Source organism: Pistacia vera, unplaced genomic scaffold (assembly GCF_008641045.1).
Source record: "Pistacia vera cultivar Batoury unplaced genomic scaffold, PisVer_v2 Contig880, whole genome shotgun sequence".
Taxonomy (NCBI): Eukaryota; Viridiplantae; Streptophyta; class Magnoliopsida; order Sapindales; family Anacardiaceae; genus Pistacia; species Pistacia vera.
This window is the reverse complement of record NW_022196757.1, coordinates 221178-244557: the sequence shown is the minus strand read 5'-3', so window position 1 is coordinate 244557 and position 23380 is coordinate 221178. Positions and strand designations below refer to the sequence as shown.

General features: G+C 37.8%; 2 protein-coding genes and 2 pseudogenes across 3 annotated transcripts in view; 1 reads left to right on the top strand and 3 right to left on the bottom strand.

The window, feature by feature from the left end:
* Positions 1-6992: 6992 nt before the first annotated feature.
* Positions 6993-8406, bottom strand: LOC116119320 (ankyrin repeat-containing protein NPR4-like). Of its 2 annotated transcripts, none has more exons than XM_031405260.1 (3): positions 8292-8406; positions 7724-8172; positions 6993-7643 (listed from the first exon to the last, which is right to left on the bottom strand). In XM_031405260.1, exons 1-3 carry the CDS (start codon positions 8395-8397, stop codon positions 7374-7376), a joined length of 825 nt encoding a protein of 274 aa, XP_031261120.1. In that variant the 5' UTR covers positions 8398-8406; the 3' UTR covers positions 6993-7373. The 2 variants fall into 2 exon arrangements, with proteins under 2 accessions (XP_031261120.1, XP_031261122.1); XM_031405262.1 differs by having other exon boundaries at positions 7724-7839.
* A 1276-nt stretch (positions 8407-9682) lies between these two features.
* LOC116119329 lies at positions 9683-10372 on the top strand (annotated as a pseudogene).
* A 6920-nt stretch (positions 10373-17292) lies between these two features.
* LOC116119301 (cytochrome P450 71D11-like) overlaps positions 17293-23380 on the bottom strand; it is a 39744-nt gene continuing 33656 nt past the window's right edge. Inside the window, exon 5 of the mRNA XM_031405241.1 lies at positions 17293-17977. Within this exon, the coding sequence (XP_031261101.1) occupies positions 17520-17977 (458 nt within the window). The 3' untranslated portion in view covers positions 17293-17519. The remainder of the gene's footprint in view (positions 17978-23380) is intronic.
* Positions 18526-19562, bottom strand: LOC116119302 (annotated as a pseudogene).

The window sequence follows — 23380 nt, the reverse complement described above, 5'->3', positions numbered from 1 at the left end:
AATGTTCAAAGTTTTTGATATGACAATTCGTGATTATTAGTTATTTTGTGTGTTGCTGTCAAAACCGCAGACTTATCGTATTTTGAGGAGATTTCAGCCATTGACGTTTGTCAAAGCTCTGATACCATGGTGAAATTTTGAGATTGAAAATGTTTGAAGCTCAAAATGAAGATCTGAGAAGAAAAAGACTTTCTCTATTGATTGAAAAGTTACATGAAATGCAGCTGACTTCTCTTAAATATGCAGAGAAGTTTCAGCTCAACTTTACTAAATCAGAGAAGAAAAGAAACTGTAAAAAACGACCACAGTTTTTGTTTAACATTTAAACTATAAACGTCAGCGTTTTTAGTTGCCACTTAAACTGCAGAACGACAGTGTTTGGTCAGTTTTTATCTTGCTAACAGCTCCCCTCAAGCTGAACTACTTCATAGCTTTAGCTTGCCAATTCAACTTGCAGCTAATATTCGCAAAAAAAAAAAAAAAAAAAAAAAAAAAAAAACTGCTGATATTCTCAAGTTTGCTGCAACACAGAATCTTAAGTTCAAATCACTGCTTAAAATTCTGCTTTGAATCTCACAAAACTCTGAAACTCAAAATCTGTCAAAAGCTGAACATAAAATCGAGATATTCTCAAGTTTGCTGCACACAGAATCTTCTTCTTTTGAATCATCACAAAAAAAACTTCAGAGTAACAATTTCACAGTAGAACCTGATCACCAATGCCAATGCCAAATGCCAATGCCAACAACTTCAGAGCAACAATCTCACTGATCCATCACAGTCTCACCGATCCATCACAAAATGCCATCAGACTTAACCATTGTTCACTACTTCAATGCCTTTGCTACCAATAGTTGCAACACAATGACTAACCACCTTCCAAAAGCCATAACGCATCAATCACTACTGCCATCCACCATACTTAACCACTGCTTCACTACTTCACTGCCTTTGCTACCAATAGCTGCAACACAATGACTAACCAACTTCCAATGCTACAATAACTGCAACACAATAACTGCTTCACTGTTTTGGCTACCAACAACTACAACACAATAACTAACCAACTGCATAATACCATAATGCATCAATCACCACTATACTGCTTTAGATAGCAGTTTTTTATCACAACAATTAATCAACACACAACATTGCCAACATGAACAAACATATAGCCAACATATCACAACAATTAACCAACACACAACGCTACCAACATGAACAGACATACAGCCAACATAAACAAATCACTATTTCAACATTTTGTGTAGCAGATTCAGTCACTACTGAACATTTTACTGCAGCATATTCAGTCACTACTCATACTGCCAACATTTTACTGCAGTAGATTCAGTCACTATTACCAGCATTTTATTGCAGCATATTCAGTCACTACTGCCAATATTTCACTGTAGCATATTCAGTCAGATTTAATAGTTAGCTTTGCTTTAATTTCAAATTGAGCAGTAGGAAGAGACTTAGTGAGTATGTCAGCAATTTGCAACTTAGAAGGTAATATTGAACAGCAACTTGTCAGCCAATAATTGTTCACGAATATAATGAGTGTCAATTCTATGTGTTTGGAGCGAGCATGAAAAACTGGATTTGAGGCCAAGGTTCCAGCACTCACATTGTCACACCATATAACTGGAGTTTTGTTGAAGGACAACTAATTCAGTAAACACACTATTCAACCAAGCAATTTCAGTGGCTGTGTGTGCAAGTGCCCTATACTCAACTTCAGTAGAGGAAAGAGCCACTACTTTTGTTTATAGAGCTCCATTGGATTAAGTTAGGACCTAGGAACACACAATACCCACTAGTGACTCTATCTTTCTTATTACTTCCCCAATCAGCATCAGCATAACACTCAATTTGAAGAGAGACAGCAGGAGTGATTTTCAGCCCAGATCTTTAGTACCCTGAAATACCACATGACTCTTTTACAAGCTTGCCAATGAAGGGTGGTAAGAGCTTGTAAGAATTGACTTAACTTATTAACTGTAAAGCTCAAATCTGGTCTAGTTAAAGTCAAATACTGTAAAGCTCCGACAGTACTTTAAATAGGCTGGGATAAGAAAACAGATCATATCTCCTGAAAACAGTCTTGCACTAGTAGCCATAGGAGTAGCACATGCATTAGCTTCTAACATATTTGTCTTGGCAAGTAAATCATAGCATATTTGGACTGTTAAATGTAAACCCGTGGCCGTCCTTGTTGCTTCCAGCCCTAAAAAAAATGAATTGAGCCAAGTGTTTGAGTGCAAATTGGTCATTAAGCTCTGCACTAACTGTTTTAGTAGGACAATCTGAACGGTAACAATATGTCATCGACATAAACCAAAATGTAAGTGACTTGACCATTTTGATGCAGATGAACATGCTCGAATCTGATACAGAATTAACGAAGCCTTTCTGTAGAAGAGCTTGTTAAGCTGTCAACTAGGCCCTTGGAGCCTGCTTAGTCCATAAAGGGCTTGTTTAACTTGCAAACTGAAGTGGGTTGTGCAATATCTTCAAAACCAACAGGTTGAGTCATGTAAACCACTTCATAGTGTGCCATTGAGAAATGCATTGTTTACATCCACCTGCTGGATATCCCAATTTTTTGTCACTGCCAGTAGAATATCCGTATTGTGGAAGGCTTAATTACTGGACTAAAGGTTTAAAATAGTCAAGGCGAGGGTTTGTTGAAACCTTTGGCTACGCCTTGCTTTATACTTTTGCAGTGACCCATCGGCATTGAACTTTGTCCTAAAGACCCATTTATTCCCTACAACATTCATTTCCGAAGAAAAGGGACAAGAGACCAGGTTTGGTTGGCAATTAGAGCATCATACTCTACTTGCATAGCTGACTTCCACTCATGACTAGATAGGCTTCTGGACAGTGCTGGGTTTAGGTATTATGGAGGCAGCAGCTAGTAATGCTGTTTTGGGAAAAAGCAGCAGAGTTTGCTTCTGTAACCATAGGATGAGTGTTTATGGGCACCTCTGAAGAGCTTGGAATGGCGCAAACTTGGACAGGTTCAGATCAATTTCAATGGAACATGATGGTTCAGTTTTTTGTGAGATTGTGTATGATTGGTTCTGTTTTTCTTTGAGAATTGTGTATGACTGATTCTAGTTTTTGAGAAATATATAGGTTGATTCAATGTTGGGAAGTTAGTGGAGTTGTTGAACGATTAGGAAGTTGTGAAGTTGTTAAGTCTACTGTGATAGTACCAGACGTGTTTTGGATGGTGGAGATTCACTGGATGATGTATAGGTACAGGTAGTGTATTTGAGGTAGAGAAGTACTAGATGATGGTATAGGCTGTGTATTTGTGGTGGAGATGCATTGGATGATGATATAGGTATAGGCAGTGTATTTGATGGTGGAAATGCACTGGATGATGGGATTGAGAATGACAGGAATAATAGATGAGGAGTGTTGAACTGGTCATCACAGTCACAAAATTAAACCTAAATACCGTAGTAAGCGGTAGCAGGGTCGAATCCACAGAGAGCAAGACTAATGACCTAATGTATATTTGAGTTAACGAAAGAGAAATTGGCAAAATGATTGATTAAAACAAAGGAAACTAAATGCAAATAATGAAAGAGTGAAATTAAAACTAATAAAGAATTTATAATAAAATGTTTCCGTTACAGTTTTGGTTCGACACGAGACTGACTCACACAATTCTCCTCCACCCTCTACGATCCCCTAAACCCAAGGCAAGGTAAATCAATGAAATGGCTTTCGGCACTCTAGGTATAATCTATCCTGTCTCACCCGATCACTCAAGTTCGATTGGTTAAAAACTATCATTGAACGCGATAAACGCTATACGACAATACCACTAGTTGGTACAATGTTAATAAGTACAACCTATCAACTTGTATTTCTAATCAACCAACTTCACATAAATGCCACAACAGTAGAAATGAAATTAAATCGAACACAACTCAATTACATCGATGCGAAGTAATGAAAAGCAGTATTCGTCATTCAATTATTTCAAACCAACGTTTATCATTCAGCAAGTTCTATGAAAACATTAAATCACAATGGACAACAATATTCATCACAAATTATGCTCAAATCATATTAAAGTATCGAAATCAAACATGAAACGAAAACAAATATAATTCGAAACACAATACTACCAAATTTCCTACAATCAGGCTCATCCAACTAGTCGAGAGCTGATGAGGAGAGTCGTGGAGTCAATCTCGATATCGCCTATGCCGTAACAGACAACCGGGAACTTAGTCGCTCATGGTGGTGATGACGGAGGCTGAAACGATGGAAACGAAGCTGATCATGGCGGAGAGGAGGTAACCGACAGCGATATGATGTGAATAAGGGGTGAAAACGACCAACGGACAGCCCGGAATACGAACAGTCGCACTCGCCGAAAAATGTTAATTTTTTGGCAGGTCTTCCGGAAAACGGTGGCGGAAATGGGATCCGAAGGTACCGATGGAAAGCTCTGGTGATTGGGAGTTCAGATCAGGTCTTGGGGAGGTGAGAAGTCGCCTGAAATGAGCAAGATCTGGGCTAGAAGATGAAGAGGCGCGGCAGCAAAATCGTGGATTCTGGCGGTTTTTGTGGTGGCTGAAGCTTGGAAATGCTAGATCCGGCCGTGGGGAAGGGAGATCGACTCTTGCAGAGCTGAAACGTAGTTGGAACGGCCAAATCTGGACAGGAAGATGAAACGTCGTGGTGGGAAGATGAAGCTCATGGTGGCGTGCGTGTTTCACGGTGGTGATGAAGGGATGATGGTGACCGAAGCAAGGGGAAGCCGAAACGTCGTCGGAAAAGGAGTTGAAGGGTCGCCAGAGCTTGATCAGAGAAGGTGAAGAGTTTTGGTGGGCGGCAGCCACCTGATCTGCGAACTTGCACTGTTGTTTTATACAAAATTTGGCAAATATCCATTTGGTCCCTACACGATTGAAACATGACAAAATCAACCCCTTGAAACATGACAAAATCAGCCCCTTGAAACATGACATTTTACCCCCTAAACAGCATAAATGAGATAAAATCACCCTTAACCACAACCTAATATCAACTCATATACTTTCCAAAATCATTCCAAACATGTTAAATTCATAAGAAAAATATTAGGAAGCGATTTTCGTGAATAAATTCATAAATTCTTTAATTGTCTCAATATACTTCAATTTAATCACACATGGGGTATTTTTATCACCAAAATAGAGTCACTTTCATGACTCTAACAAGGAGAAGAGTAAATCCTTACCACTTGTTGGAGGAGAATCATTTGAAGGACAGGCTACTCCAGGAGAACTAGAGCTAGCTGAGTTGGTAGGATTATGGATGGAAATGAAAGGGAAAAATGTAGATGCAGGGGAAGGGAATTCAAATGAAGCGGGCTGAACAGGTTTCACTGTGGTGAAATCAGAAGAAAAAGGGAATTCATGCTCATTAAACCTAACACTAGGAGTGATAAAGATTCGACCATCAGAGCTAAGACATTTGTAATCCTTATGCATCAAACTATATCCAACAAAAACACACTTACTTGAATGGAAACTAAACTTATGTTTATTAAAAACCCTTAGGAAAGGAAAACAAGCACAACCAAAGACCTTCAAGGTATCATACAAAGGAGGAAATTTAAACAATAGCTGATAAGGAGATGTATGTTGCAGTACATCAGTAGGCATTCTATTTATTAAGTAGACTGCAGTCTAAAAAGAAAGCCACCAGAAACCAATTTATTTCTCCTAACCAAACATATAAACATAACATACCTACCAATTTATTCCTTCCAATCAAACACATTAATATAACATTCCTAGTAATCTTTCAAGTTAATTTATCTTCCCCTTAATATAACATTCTCATTAATTTTGTATTCTTTGAACCAAATGAACCCTAAGGAGAATCTGGGGCATATAGAGTTAAGAGTTGTGGTCAATTCCTAACTATCATCAAAGTAATCCTAAAACTAGGGGTGTGCAAAAAAAACTGATATCTGATATCTGGTCCGTATCTGATCCGAAAAAATCGGATATCTAAAAATTCGGATATCAATTTTGGAAGATGGGGATATCCGAATCCGATCCGGTTTTGTCCATAACAAGAAGTTTTAAGAAGTTATTTTGGGGTCTTAGGTGAAAAGTCTTAAAGTATGTGGACTATTCTAATATTCGATGACAACTTTGGGGGACAAAATGTAATGAAATGCTTATGTGGTAGGGGGTACTAAAGAATAATACAAAATTTTAGGAGGCAAATTGATATTTCCCATGAAATTTTGGATAAAATCGGATATCTAGTTTATCCGATCTGAATATTTAGATCGAATCAAAACTGGATCAGAAGGAATTCGGATCAGATTTGGATCAGGTTTCATCCTGATCCGAATTTTTGGATCAGATCAGAAAAATACAAAATCGGATCGAATATCTGGTTTTGCACATCCCTACCTAAAGCATTGATGTTCACTAAGAACAACAAACTGATTTCTCAAAGACAGAAGATAAATAAATTGCTCTAAAGAGAAAAAAATAACATAGACATGGACTTTTGTTGTAAGTTATAATGTTAAATATGAATTTGAGCCATGTTTACAGTAGGCACCTGACACATCATTGGCCATTGTGGAATTGGCCATAGCAGACCTACCCAAACTCACTTATTTAAAGGTAGCAATCAATGGCTAACCCCAAATCAATAATGGCGCTCAGCTGATTTAAATTTTACTGGTACCTGAACTCATTTCATTGCTGGCCATTTACTTTATCATAGACTGTTTTCTTAGCTTCTTCCAGGCCCGTTTTCTTGTGCTTCATTTAATCGGGCTTAGATTGATTTTTATTCTAAACGTGTTATATAATCATATTGTGCATGAAAAATTGAAAATGAACCTCTCAAATACAATTTCACCACCACTGCCTGCAACAACAATTGCTTAAAAGGAAAAAAGTTACCACATAATTGAATCGAAAAACCTTAATTAATATAAATAGGTTCCGACGATACAATACAATAAACTTTCAACATCAAGCAAATCAGAACGGGGATTTACTTGGCTCAAACAAAAACCTAGAATAGTATGTTGAACAAAATACATCTCTTAGAAGAAGAGGATACTGCAATAGAACATATAGAGTGGCTAGTGTAGACACAACTATAGTAGTAAGCATGATGACACAATTTAATCTATCATGATAAGCTAATAAAATGGTCATGCTAAAAGCTATCATCATGGTGATTATAGATACAAAGAGAGTAGAGAGTCCAACCATCAATTTAAATGGTAACGACTCGAGAAAATTGTCTTCTGTATACCGCGATGTAAGGATCAACAAAAACATTAGGACTGAGATAGAAGAGGAGGCCAATGCGATTGCATCTTATATGACAAAAACCTGAAACCATGTCTCTTTCAGATGAATAGGTAATCGTTTACTACTATCGTTACCACCTGGTACATTAAACACCGATGCAAAAATTATAGTGGTAATGATTGTTGCAACAAGTATACATGAGTTAGCGGTATTCTTCATCCATTGTTCTCCACTTTTCAATAACTCTCCATGCTCTTGAGTGAACAACTCTTGAGGTGTTTGGCCTTTTAAGTTTTTCTTTTCTCGGAAGGAAGGTAGCACTATTTTTTCGATCTCCTATAGATATCAAACATGTTATATTTCAAAATATGGCAATTGAAATTGGGACAATAATTGAATTCAGAAAATTGAATTACCTTAAACCATAATAATTCTCGCTGCATTTGTAGAGCTGCACCTGGTACGATACCAATTCGACTTAGATGTGGTAATTTTGCAGCCAAATGCAACATATTGTTCTGCTGATCCTTATCTTCACAAGTCATGAACAACTCCTTAGTTAAACCTATCTCATATATCAGATTGAATACATTGGCATGACGGTGTAAAACTGCAATGTGAAATATACTATAACCATTTTCATCAAATTGATATATCAAATCAGGATAACGACAAATGAGCTCAAACAAAAATTGGGAATTTCCGAATTTTGCTGCCTCAAAAATGATTTGTGAAGGTGTTTGTGTTAGTTTCACTAGCTCTGAGTCATCTTGTTTTAACATTTCATCCCAAAGGCATCTGACTAATTGAAGAGCTTGAGTTGATTCGAAATCCTTCTTGTGATTCAACTTCATTAATCCTGAGACTAAGAATCAAAGCATGCAATAAATTTTGTACTAATTAATTTTATGGTTGACTAAAATCACAGATAAAAGAAGTTAAGTGTTGAAGAAATTAACGAGTTGATAAGCCTTCTGAATAGACCTTGATTTTTGCTGGAACATATTGAAGGTTTTCGGGCCAAAACATGTAAGGCAGTCTCAGAATTTTCGTCACGAGCCACAGCTAATTCTGGATCATCCTTTAGCATTTTAAATGCGAGATCTGAGCAATTCAATAAATTAATTGTAAGCAAAAAAACTTAAAAGCATGTTAATATTTAGCTAGCTTCTTTAAATTTTTCTTTACTATTTTAATTTTTCTTTTTTAACTTTTCTATGATAAAATATAGGATAAGTTTTAGTATGAATACCATTAATCATGTTATCTTATTATANTCAAAGATTCAATACTCAGCTAAGGAATCCTTCTGCGACTAGGATTCCAGGTCTGGTTTTGCAACAACTACTGAGAACCCAAACGAACTTGGATTCTCACCCATAATACCTTCCTGAAAAGCTTGATTCATCTACTTTAATTTCTCTGAAGAACACTTTTGCAATCGAGGAATCTAGCTCCCTGAAAAACCTGAAAAACATAGCACTGGTCAGAATAACAACAATTCTGGAATTTCCTAATCTTTTATCACTTATTTCCTAAAGTCTATCCAACTATGCCAAACTCACAAAATAAACTATAATCAACTCAAATAGGCATAAAACATAACAAAAAACATAATATGCAAGGAATAAAAATATCTAAATTACACTCTTATCAATTAGCTTTGCCTATTGTCTACATTCAATCCATAAAAACTCTTAACATTAACAAAGCAAAGTTAACCACCTTGAAATTACAACAATTGGTATCAGAGCCCTATTGGTCTTACATGACCTATCAAAACCAGTAAAACACAAACACAACTTCACTCAAGCAAATGGCCAGCAACAGTCTTTCCTTGGTTACACCTCAAGTCTTCACTGGCGAGAAATACACCATTTGGTCAGTGAAGATGCAAAATACTTAGAGGCTTTTGATCTTTGGGAAGTTATAGTTGAAGATAGACTTGTTCCTCCACTTCCCAGAGATCCAACTCTAGCTCAAATCAAAGCCAACATTGAGGAAAAGACCAAAAGATCCAAGGCAAAAATAGTAATCCAGAATTCAGTTTCTGATTCTTACCTCTCCACTGTAAAAATTGGCAAAGGAGATCTTATGCAAGTAGAGGGAAAAGGCACAATTGTTGTTACAACACACAAGGGTGTCAATTTGATCTCTGATGTTTTGTATGTGCCCAACCTCAACCAAAACCTTTTAAGTGTTGGTCAAATGCTTGAAAAAGATTATTATTAAGAGTTCAAGAATAATGTATGCACTATATTTCAACCTAAATGCCTAATGGTGCTGAATTATTGAGTATCAAGATGAAAGGGAAAACATGTACCCTTGACTGGGATGAAGGAGAGTTTGCCAACTCTGGAATAGAAGCTGGAGACATGAATGTGATGAAAGTAAGAGCTTCGATTGATTCTTTGATATCTTCCTTTAATACGTGAATCACAGAGCTGTAGGAACTTGTAATCGCCCGAGTAAAAGCGATAGAGCTGCAAATTTGAGTGCTCAAGGACCATTGAGTGAGGAGACCAAGGCTATTCCTAAAGCTAAAAGACTCGTAGATGTATGGCTACGACAACGGAAGATACTGCAAAACATGTTTGTCTAATGTTTCCTCACATTTGGCTCAGAGAATGACCATGTTAGATTTGGATACTACTAGATGTTTGCTTCCAGAAGACCCTAAACTACTTGATGGTGCGTCACTGAAACCAGACAAGCCAACAGTAATACCCAAGGAGAAAAAGAGTCGTGGCTCTCCACCATTATGGTACATAACGACCAATGAACTGGATTCTCTATCCTCATTTATGAGAGGAAGGCTTACACTTGAGAAAGTTAATGCAGCAATCAATGACATGGCAACATATGCAGAAGAAAATGCCCAAATTATTTCAGGCACAAAGAAGAAGCTGGCAGAGAACCTCTGGGAAAGAGCATTGGAGTTGAGAGATATTGCAACAACAGAACCAATTAAGAGGAAACATTTCTTCCTTGAAACTGACATGAAAGGACTAGCATTGAAGTTTGACAACACCGGAAAAGCAATACTCACTGTCCTTCATCACTAGATGCCAAGGAGGAGTGTTGAAATGTTGGCATATCAGGTGCCAAAAGACCAGGTCAAAATCAATTGGAATAACTGCAGATTACTGCAGACTTAGTCCACAATTTACAGATATGATTTTGCTTGATTTTAGCTATAATTTGTTTATGATTTTTTAGCTGTAACAGCCCTTGATCTTTGCATCTAGCTTAGGTTATCTCAAAAATGTATAAATAANGTGCAGGGGGTTGGTAGCGGTGTTCTACCGGTCTAGGCTCTGGCTTCCTGTCGTTCCGCCTTGGTTCGTATCTGGAATGGGCGGCTCGGTTCATCTCATCTTCCTCCTACCTTATCTGGATAACGGCTCGGGCCAGAGCGTCTTCCATGGTGGTGCAGCCCAGCTTTGTAAGCTCTTTGTATAGCTCTCCATCTGGGAGGAGGCCTTTTCTGGAAGCGTCCACAGCAGTCTCGGGGTTACAGGAGGGAATAGAGATCTTCTCTTTGTTGAACCTGCTAACATACTCTCTTAATGGTTCCCCTCTTCGTTGGTATACTCGGTACAAGTCGGCCGATAACTTTTCTAGCTTCTTGCTGCTGGCGAACTGTTCCACAAAGGTGTCAGTAAGCTGAGCGAATGAATCGATGGATCCGTTCGGGAGGTTCGTGTACCATTGGAGTGCCATGCCGGACAAACTAGAACCGAAACTTTTGCACATGCATGCTTCTCTAAGCGGTCGGGGTATGGAAACAGTGAACATCCGCTGCTTGTATGAGGCTATGTGGTCGTTCGGGTCAGTGGTACCGTCATATGGTTTCATGTTGGGGATAGTGAATTTCTGGGGCATGTCAGCCAGGGTGATCTCATCCGCAAAGGGTGAATCGGCGTAACAATTCGGTCTGCTCTTCTTGGTTGGGATTGACATTCCTGGGATACGCCTCATTACTGCCTCAATGTCGGCCAGTCTCTTAGCCAGTAACTGTTCCACAGGGGAAGGGGATACTACCGGGTCATCCCGTCTTACCGGGTCTGGTACGTCTCATGGGGTCATCCCTCTGGGGGTGGACTGATAGATCAGTCCGTCGTGCGCTCCTTGGTAGCATGTGTCTTCGTTCATCCCTTCTGGTTGGATGACTCCCATTGTCACTGTTCTGTTGTTCTTCCCTACATGAATAGTCAGGGGAGTTGTTTGGTAGTCGTTCGGTCTTTCGGGATGGATGGGCTCAAGAGCTGGAGTTGGTTTGGTTTGGCCGTTCACCCCGCGAGGGTGAGCCGGGCAGGAAGGGGTTTGTATTTGGGTTGACTGGAGGTGAAGTGGTATGGTGGGGATCGGGGTTTATCCTATTCGAGTTTTTACGCTGGGTCGTTTTGATCATGAGGCTGGGATGGGTCGATGGACGTGGACGTTGTATCTTATCTTCGTTAGTCAGAACGGAGTAGTTTAGAGCCAGTGCGTTAAACTGACGCGGGCCTTTTCCTGAATCGAGGGTTGATGCTTGGTGTAGAGAGGGGTGCATGGATGGGATAGTGGTGCGGAACCGATTGGGGGGGTGCTTGGTCGGGCAGAAAAATCGAGTTCATAGAATCGACTTACTCTCTCTTTTAGCGATTGGTTCTCGACCCTGATGGATGTATTTTCGGCTTCCAGTGCGGCCACCTTGTCCAAGTTTTGTTGCATGAGAGCGGTCAAAGCTCCAGTCTGGCCTCGAGGCCGGTTAACGTCGTCTGGATTGTCAGCCATGCAATATTCCTCCACGTAGCTAGGTGTGTCACACCGAATGATTGCTAGAGGCCCCACGGGGGGCGCAAACTGTAGCGTAAAAATCTACCTGTACGGGAAGAGGGGTCTGATTCCGCGAGGTTGAGGCCACTAGCGATCTAATGTACTTGCACACATAGAAAACATATGCGTGAAGCGAACGGGAAACACCAGGGTGGTGTTTGCCGTAGGCACTCCGACGCTTAAGTCAGCAAGGCTAAAAGGCTAATATAGTGAGGGCTAGGGAATGAGAGATTACCGGAAGTCTAGTCGGGGACTGTGACTACGGGAATAAGCGAACTTAAGTAAAGAGTCGGGTGTGGAGGTTGAATGTCGATGCCCTTGTGAGAGGGCTGGCCTCTGCTTATATAGTGGCGTCTGGTCTCCCAATCTGGTGGGAGCAGGAGTCCTAGTGTGACTCGATGCAAACCCTAGAAGAATTAGGTCGTGGGTGAGTTGTCTTACCAGTGTCCAAATAGGAAGGTGACCCTGTTTAGGAGAATCGCTAAGTAGGAAAGTGATCAGGAATAGGAAGGCGTCCGAATAGGAAGTTGACTAGGAGTAGGAAAGTACTATGAAAGGGCTGTGGGCTCTGGATTCGTCCGTGGACCTAGGAAATGGACTAGGTTTAGAGACTCGTGCCCCGTGATTTGGACCGGTTTATACCTCATGTCAAAGTAGAACTAACCGGCTTGGGCCTTGTAGGACTGGGCCGGTCGTCTTCGCTAATGGTCCTATTTCCCTATTTGGGCCAAGGACGATTTTTGGCCCTAACACTTATTGGTAGAAATTAAACGCAAGAGATTAAACCTTGCTAATGAGATTACATCTAATCCTAGACTTAGGATAAATTTCTTTTCTGTGAAATAAATATACATTATTTGTAATTAAAATATTAGAATATGCATTTTTCAGTAGATTCAGAGTCAAATAACTACCATTGGATGACCTATAGTAAAGAGCAAAGAAGATCTAATATGGTCTCCAAGTTCGAGTCCTCTTAATAGTAAAAGAGCAAAAAGGAATTTAACATGGCTCCTAAGAGGAGGATCTAAATGGTCTTTCAAATTCAAGTCCCTTTGGGGTAAAAGAGCAAGAGGGGATCTAACACGGTCTCCTGCGCTCGAGTCCCCATTGTTGTTAATAGAGGTGGCCAATGGAGCTCGTACCGGCTGGTAGTTCAAGGTCCTGAAGGATTAGTTAAGGTGCACGTAGCTGCTCGGATACTCCCAGTCATCAAAAAGAAAAAAAAAAAAAAAAAAAAACGTCGAATTTTCTTTTAATTGTATCTTTCATGCATGGCTCTTTATAGAAACAATCCCTGTTCTATGCAATATTAATCGGTGATGAAGGAAAGCAATAAGGAATGGGATCAACATCAAGTCTTTCTCCTCTTTTTTCCCACCCAACTAAGTCATGTCTAGATCTTCAGGATTGGGAGCGTCCATCAAAGTGGTACAAAAGCTAGCAAGTGGCAGCTCATATTTGATATAGCGCAAACGTTTTCCTGGACAGATCCTCCTCCGGCACCAAATGGGATGTATTGAAAATCTGTGCCCCTGAAATCAACTGAACTATTAAGAAACTCTCGGATAAAAGTCTCAATTTGTCTTGCTGGCTGTTGTTACCATCACTGAGCATATCAAATAAAATAAAAATTTATCTAATAATCTTCAATAAATGAGGCTAATCCATCTACATTTAGTAAAATAGCAGTTTGAATTGAGATAACCCAATGCACTCACCTATATTTGATAAAAAGACGAGCTCTACCAGTTGCTTATCCTTGATGAATAAGAAAATCCAAAACAAAGAAAGATAACAATATTTCAAGCAATTCCCATTCCAAAAGAAATCTCTGTATTGGACCATAGTATAAGGAAGTTGAACGCCAGAAGAAATCTCAATTTAGTACCAAAGCAAAATGTAAAAGTCTGTCAGATCGGCGCAATGTCACAGCAAGTTTCCTCATGTCATACCAAGTCTCACCTTCACACAGAGATTTATTAATCTCCATCTTTCTACCGTGTGAATTATTTACGACCAATAAAGTTGTTTAAAAACTAAGAAAGAATGTAACAATTTTTTCTTAAAAGAGACTATGTTAGTTGAAAAGAATGCATGTTTCATGTTTTTCAAAAGGAAACCATTTTTCAAGATATTCATATGTAAATTAGGGATCATGCTGGCCACTTCTGCTATTACTATTATCTTAAATTAATTAAAACATGATTTATTGTTTTTAATGATTAAGAAAACATGTACCGAAATGTGTACATTCGTTAGAGAGAGATAATAATTTGAATAAGACATATACGGAATATATCAGCTTAATTTATATCAAGCAAGTGGGGCTACTGAGAGGCCATGGAGTTTTCTTCAAGATAATCGATGGGGGTACTAACTAGATATTCTTAGTTGAATAAGTGATGCATGCTTATCAGAGGGAATCAATTTTTCCAGCCATTGATATGTAAATTAGGGATCATGCTGGTCAGTTTATAATACTGTTTCTATTATTAAATTAATTAAAACCACGTTTTTATTGAGTTTAAAAAAAAAAAAAAAAAACTATTTTCGATATAATTAATTAGATTTACTATACATTTTTACCTTTTACCAAGAGTTTGTGTGTTTGTTTGCCTAATCTCTTCAATGGTTAATTCAACGAATAGAGAAAAATATGTAAAATAATATTGGTTAAATATGTGTGAAATCCACCTACTATTTAAACATCCAGAGGGATTTATATAGTCAGAACCTCTTGCAATGGTGAGAGTATTAAAGGGGGTGGCAAAATTTCTGTGGCCCCGGATCCCATTGACAATGGTGGACGAAATAGTCTTGAAAAAAAATCAAACATAAAATAATGAAGAAGTTGAAAGTTATTATAATTATAACATTCGACAATACATAAATACCTCATTTTTTAACTAAATTTAATTATGGTAATGGTCATTTAGTCAAAAGGAATTAGGTTCAATGTATATAAATATCTTGTTTCTTTTAATTAGTCTCCTCTTTCATTGACATATTTCATTAACTTTCTCTCTCCTCTCAGCAAAACACTTTGAAATCACCAACACACAAATACGTCGAAATCTATGTATTCTAGAAGAGTTTGTAGATGGATAGATGCAGGGGCAAGGTTTGACTTTGAGGGGTCAAAATGTAATCTTTAATGCATAGAGGGCCCAATAAAAAGTTACATTTGTAGGGTCTAGAGTTTTAAGTTCAAAACCTAGGGTGGTGGAGTGTAACAATTTGATTATAGGGACTATATATATAAAATTTAAAGTCAAAAAAATAATTATAAAAATTGTGGGCCGAGTGGCCATGGCCACACAATGCTATATTTCCACACTCTATTGGCTGCTGATTGGACCAGGTATTAGCTATGCATGCTCTGATACTTTTCTTATGGTAGAGTTGGTGTTAGTAAACCAAGGAATTTAATTAGCATATGAATATGGCTATTGTAACATCACACGAATATATATATATATATAATTCTAGTCTAATTATATTTGACATTAATTTTGTCAAGACTATAGTTATATATCACTAGATTTATCTATAAAAAAAAAATATTTATATACAGTTATAGAAAAATCTCTAATCAAGACATTTTATGTTAATTCTGTTAAGACCAATTTAATTATCGTTGGATTTTTATTCATAAAATATCATTTCATTACTGAATAATCCAACTTATTTAAGCATAATCAACATCTAGACTTCTTCATAAAGAAAAATTCTCTTATCTATATATGTATGTATGTAAGTTATCTTATTAGCCTAAATACTTGAGATTACCAAACATTAACACTAATTAATAACTGTGAGAGTCTTACTTAATAAGTTATTTCTTTTTAATTTTTCACAAGTTAAAAACAACTATTTGTTTATTGAAGAATTATATGTTTTCAATTCATTGATTTTCACTAAGAGGTCAGGCTTTGTATAAGGAAGATACAATTATAGAATCTCCTATTTATGTCAATTACAATAATAGACATAATTAAGAGATTACAGATATCAAAAACATTATGAATATCCTAAAAACCGATAAAACATGGAGATTATGAAATATTCAAGAGATATTAGGGAAATCCCAACACTACCAACTATTCTATCGATTTCTTTAATTTATAATTATTTTGGCCTGCCAAAGGTTTGAATCTCCGTATTTATAAGGATACTGTATTTATTTATTTGAGCACACATTTATTATTATGGGAGACCCTTTTAGTTCTATATGATTTTACCGATTAAGTTGGCGACTGACTTTAAATGTGAGAGCTCATTTCAATGATATTGAAGCTTCCAATTTTTCGAAAGCCGAAGGCCTGCTCAGTCATCTCCTGAGGTCTCACTGATGAGATAGCTAGCAAAAAATGTGTCAGAGATTGAAAATTTTTGCACGCTGCAAAACTTATATCTTTTCAGAGATGAAAAGACAAACAATAGACTGCTTATTGGGAGAAATTAAACACAAGAGATTAAACCTGTGCTAATTGACATTTACATCTAATCCTTGAAATTGGGAATAATTTTCTTCTTTTTTGTGAAAATAATATACTTTATTTATCGAATCTTTTTCTTTTAATTGTATCTTTATCATGCATGGCTCTATATAGAACATAATCCATGTTCTTATGCAATATTAATCGGTGATGAAGGAGAACAATTAGGAATGGGAATCAACATCAAGTCTTTCTTCCTCTTTACTCCTACACCCAAGGCCTCAGTCATGTCTTGATCTTCAGGATTGGGAGCTTCCAATCAAAGTGGTACAAAAGTTGAGCAAGTGGCAGCTCCATATTTGATTGATACCGCAAACGTTATTCCTGGACAGATCCTCCTGGCACCATATGGGATGTACTCAAAATCTGTCCCCCTGAAATCAAGTGAACTATTAAGAAAATCTCTCAGGATAAAATATCATACACTTGTATTTGGATCACTCAGGTATATTTCAAAACTGGAAAACATCTTAACAACCAATGAAAACTTGAAATTTGTATTAAAAGTCTGGCTGGAAAAATGTTTACACAACTAACTCAAATATGCCCATACATTTACAATAAATTTGGACTAAGGAAATATGCACACATTTATGTAGAATGTTACAACATGTGTAAACAACAGACACGATTGTGTGCTTCATCAAATAAATGTGCAAACATCAAAATTGAATGTGCACGTATAACTTCATAAGTTGACATAAATACTTGCAAGTGCCAGAAGAAATCTCAATTTAATACAAAAGCAAATTGTAATGCTCTGTTAGATCAGCACAATGTCACACTACCAAGTCTCTCTACACAGATTTATTAATCCCCATCTTTCTACCGCTGTGAATTATTTATGAACAATGAAGTTGTTTTAAACACTAAGAAAGAATGTAACAATTTATGTGTTTCTTATTTGTTTCTTTTTTTTGCTGATGAAGAAGGTGGAGGATGATAAGGAATGGGAATAATGTGCAGGTTGTCTCTTCTTCCAACTGTTAATACCAAAGGCCTCTGTCATGTCCAAATCTTCATTCTTCATCCCACTGGGAAGTTTCCAATCAAAATGGTAGAGAAACATCGCAAGGGGAAGCTCAACGTTAGCTAGACCAAATGACATTCCTGGGCAAACTCTTCTACCGGCACCAAATGGGATGTACTCAAAACTGGTCCCCTTGTAGTCTACTGAATGATTAAGGAACCTCTCTGGATTGAAGATCTCGGGTTCACTCCAATATTCTGGATCTCTTCCTATTGCCCATGCATTGACAATGACTCTGGTTTTGATGGGTATGTCGAATCCATTAATCACACAATTCTGTCTACATTCTCTAGGAATTAACAAAGGCGCCGGAGGATGTAGTCTTAGAGTCTCTTTTACTACTAGCTTCAAGTATTTCATTTCATCCACGCTTGATTCATCGATCTTGCCTTTTCTATTGAGTACTTCCCTCACCTCAGCTTTTGCCTTCTCTAGCACCCTTGTATTTCTCATCATTTCACACATTGCCCAATCTATGGTTGTAGCAGCTGTCTCACCACCAGCACCAAAAATATCCTGAAAAGAGAGTGAAAATCGTAAATTGAGAGAAAAATTAAAAGAAATCAAAGCTTCAATTTGTGTGTTTGATTGAATGAATCAACAATACAGTAAGGGTTTGCTACTTTAAGTAAGTCAGTAGCTGAGAGCGTGGAGAGAAAAAGGAAAGTGAAAATACAGAGACATTCGTTCTCTTTAAGAGAGAAAGCAAAAACGACAGCGTTTTTTGTTTTTCCTTAGCTAAATACTGGCTAAGCCCTCAACTTCTGAATTCTGACACTTTAATCCACAAAGAGGATTTATGAATAAATCTCAGCTCAAGGACAAGTTTATACCAAAAAAAAAAAAAGAAAAAAAAAGGGATCCTACATCATGATTTGTACTCAGCCACGAGTTTTTTTCTTCAATGTTTCAAAGTCTTAGAAACTAACATGGCATCCTCTAGTATAAACAAGCGCGACGGCAGTGGCCTACAAATCTGACGAGACCACTGCTTTGATGTTGTCCATAGTTAAGGGAAATTGAAGATCACCATGCTGTTGAACTTTCAAGAGAACATCAACCAGATCTTCAGCTTCCCCACTCTTGTCAATGTTTAACGTTTGCCGTCTCTTCTTGCGGTCATTTATAATTTTTTCAACTATTCTATCAGCTTCTTGATGCAGCTTCTCTACCTGAGACTTGATTCCGGTGATCCATTGGAGAAAATTAGTGGAAGGAAATAGATCTGAAATATTAAAACCTGCCGTCACTTTTACAGTTTTTTCCGTCAATGATGTGAATAATTCTTGATCTTCGGATTTGCTGCCAAAGGCTGCCCTGGAAGTGATACCATAAATCAGTGAGATAATTTTCTCTGTAAGGTCGATTGGCGATCCCGCTTTTGAAGCAATCCAATCAATGAGAGAAGCCACCTCTTCCTCTCTAATTGATCGGAAAGACTGGACTCTTCTCTCGCTAAAAAGCTCCAACATGCAATTTTTCGTAATTGTCTCCAAGAATCATCATATGGTGCAAAGATTATATCATTAGAGTCATGACTCAGGATACTTGTTGCCAGCATCTTAGGCCTTGACGCAAAGTTTATATCATGGGTTTTCATAACTTCTCTAGCATACTCCGGAGACGAAACAACCACTGTGGAAAGTTCCCCGAGCCGTAGGTGCATAAATAGTCCATATTTCCTGGCCAAACCTCTTAATCTGTGATGGGGTAGGGAGCCTCCCAGCTGGTGCAAATTTCCGATGAGAGGTAATTTCAATGGCCCTGGAGGCAAATGCAAAGTTTTGTCAATGGTTTTGGATCTCTTTCCTATTTTCAGGACCATTACGAGAAAGAGAAGAAAGGCGAGAAGGATTGCGAAGTTGGGAAAAGCCAGCTCCATGAGAGAAATTAAAAAAGAAGATTGAGAATTGAGATGATAGGATTATGAGTGTTCTTGACCCTTCTTTAAATACCTTTAATTTATACTTTGCTGAATAATGAAAAGAATTTAGCTGGACCATCTCGCAAGGATATTTTTGAATTCAATAATTTATATCCATGTAAAATAAACAATAATATTTTTCCATCAACTTCAAGATAATTTGCAAACGATGTCTCTATCTATAATTGCATCGTGATATTTGTCTGAATCTCCAAGAATCTGGTCCCAACATTAAGAAGTGAATAATACTAATTTATAGAGACTATATAAATTCTTTCATACAAGCTAGTGACCAAACTAAAATATAAATTCTTTCATACAAAGTGACCAATAACTTAGATTGTATAATATTATTTTTTAGTCTTTGGGATCTTGAAGTAAAGATCAGATAAACCCTCCTATAGTGACCCCCTATTAGCAATCGAGAGAAATTGAATTTAATACTTTTTAAGTAATTCACTCCTTATCATGCCACCATGGGTGGTTTATATTATTAGAATTTATTTATTATTTTTTTTCCTCATGAAGAAGGTAGAGGATGATAAGGAATGGGAATAATTTGCAGGTTTTCTTTTCTTCCAACTGTTATACCAAAGGCCTCGGTCATGTCCAAATCTTCATTCTTCGTCCCACTGGGAGGTTTCCAATCAAAATGGTAGAGGAACATTGCAAGAGGAAGCTCAACATTAGTTAGAACAATTGACATTCCTGGGCATATTCTCCGACTGGTACCAAATGGAATGTACTCAAAACTGGTCCCCTTGTAATCCACATAATGATTAAGGAACCTCTCTGGATTGAAGATATCTGGTTCACTCCAATATTCTGGATCTCTTCCTATCGCCCATGCGTTAATAATGACTTTGGTTTTGATGGGTATGTCTGTTGAAGTCTTGATATTTTGTTGGAAATGCAATGTTCAAGGGTTGGTTGTTTGAAGTTATTTTTTGGCGCCAAGGAAGAGCAGTACGCTATGCTGGAAGAAGTAATTTAGGGGAAGCTAGATTATATTTTGTGTTGTGATGTAATTAGGTAGATGTAGCCGGAAATATGGCTTTATGTCCCTTAATTGTAATGCATTAGTTCACATTGTTTGGCTTAGTTTTAAACATGCCAAAAGGTCCCTGATATAGGGGTTGTAACAGTGGACTGCAAGTATTATATTGTATATAAGTTGTGCTTAATTGTTCAATGAATATAGCTTGTTCTCTTCGGTTTTTTCTCTCTTAGTATAATCTGGCATTCAAACCAACAAAATGGTATCAAAGCCATCTCACCAGACCTCTAGATAAAATCTCAAAACTAATCTTGAACCTTTGTCACCCTCCAGCTTTCTTAAAGAACAACTCTATTCCAAGTCACATAACCCTACATCTATGGTATCTCAGTCAGCCTCCCTTTCACCTTCTGTCTTCAATGGTGAGCAATACCATATTTGGGCTATTAGGATGAAGGCCTATCTAAGAAGGCAAGGGCTCTGGCAATACGTTGAAAAAGAGAAACAACCTCCTTAGCTACGTCCAAATCCCACTCTGAATCAAATGAGGCTGTATGAAGAAGAAATGTTAAAGGCTCTAAGGGCTTTATCTCACATTCATTCGACTATTACAAACCTTGTGTTTACAAGGACAATGGCATGTGAAATAGCAAAAGAAGCATGGGATAAGCTGAGAGAGGAGTTCATGGAAAGTGACACAATGAGAAATATGCAAGTGATGAACTTGAGGAGGGAATTTGAGATGTTGAGAATACAAGAAGTTGAGATAGTGAAAGAATATGTGGAAAAACTTATGAGTGTGGTTAATAAGGTCAGGTTACTTGGAGTGGAAATGAGTGACAAGATGATTGTTGAAAAAGAGCTAGTGAACTTGCCCAAGAGGTTTGAATAAAAGATTTCCTCTCTAGAGGATTCCAAAGACCTGCCACAAATCACCTTTACTGAGTTGGTCCATGCATTGCAAGCTCAAGAACAAAGAAGATTAATGAGGCTGGAGGATGCTAATGAAGGTGTTATGATGGCAGCTCAAAGAAGAAAGAATATGCAAGGGAATAATAGAAGGTATGCCGGAGATAAAAAAGGGAAAGAAAAGACCAGTGGTTAGTGGGGTAAATCAAGTGGAACAAGGGGTTATCCACAATGTCCCCACTGCAAGAAAAAGAGTCACTCAGAGAACAGGTGCTAGTTTATGCTTGGAACTCAATGTAGAGCTTGCAAACAATTTGGCCACATTGAGAAAATGCGCTAGAACAAAGTTACCCAGTCACCACAACAAGCTCAGGCTGTAGAAGATCAACAACAAGGCCACGAGTCTGAACAATTGTTTGTAGCTTCCTGTTACACAACTCATGCCAGCAATGAAGTGTGGCTAATAGATAATGGCTGCACCAACCACATGGCAGCAGATTTGTAGAATTTCATCAAGCTGGACAAGTCTTACTGCTCTAGAGTTAAAATTGGAAATGGAGACTATGTGGGGGTGAATAGAATTGGTGATGTTGTTGTCCTAACACAATCAGGTACCAAAGTTATTTCAAATGTTTTATATGTACCCGAAATCACTCAAAACTTATTAAGTGTAGGACAAATGCTAGAAAAGAATTATTCCTTGCACTTTCAAAACCAATCATGTGTCATATTAGATAGTGAGGAAAATAAGTTGATGAGTGTGAGGATGCTGGGAAAGAGCTTCCCGGTTGAGTGGAAAAAATCATAAAATTATGCACTAACCAGTAAGTCTGAAGAATCTGATCTTTAGCACAAAAGACTTGACCATTTCCACTACATAAGTCTTAAAAAACTTAGAAGTAGAGACATGGTCCTATACCTACCTGAAATTGAAGGGAAGAAAAAACTTTGCACAGCTTGCCAGCTTGGCAAACTCAACATGCCATCTTTTCCATCAAATCATGCCTGGAGAGCCAATGATAAACTACAGCTAATCCACACTGATGTGTGTGGTCCCATGAAGACTGAATCTCTAAATGGAAGTAGATACTTTGTGCTGTTTGTTGATGATTTCTCTCGGATGGCCTAGGTGTATTTCTTGAAGCAAAAAAGTGAAGTAGTTGTTGTATTTAGAAAATTCAAGCTTCTAGTGAAGAATCAAGCTGGAACAATGATCAAAGCTATAAGGAGTGACAATAGGACAGAATATACATCAAGTGAGTTTAGCTCAATTTGCCAAGAAGTTGGAATTTTGCATCAGTTTACTACTCCTTATACCCCACAGCAGAATAGGGTCAGTGAAAGGAGAAACAGAACCATCATGGAGATGGCAAGATGTATGATGGCAGAGAAGAAGCTTCCCAAGATGTTTTGGGCTGAAGTTGTTAATACAAGAGTTTATCTCCTGAATAGACTACCAACTAAAACAGTCAATAACCAAACTCCAGTTGAAGCGTGGAGTGGAATAAAACCAGCAGTGAGCAACCTAAGAGTATTTCAGAGTATTTGCTATGTCATGGTTCCAGCAAGCAAGAGAACCAAGTTGGATGACAAAGCTGAGATAGGTATCTTTATAGGGTACAACAATCAATCAAAAGGTTACATAGTTTATATTCCTAAGTCCAAGAAGATTATGATTACAAGGGATGTAAGGGTTGATGAAACGTTAGTATGGAACTGGGAAGAGAAGAGAATAGATGAAGGAATTAAGCCAAGATAGGAAGAGCCAACAAGGGAACTGATTAATGAGGCAGATTCTGATGAAGAGGAAGAACCTTCAGTAAGAGGAACTAGATCCTTAGCTGAAGTGTATGAAAGGTGCAATTTGGCTATGTTTGAACCCCGGAATTA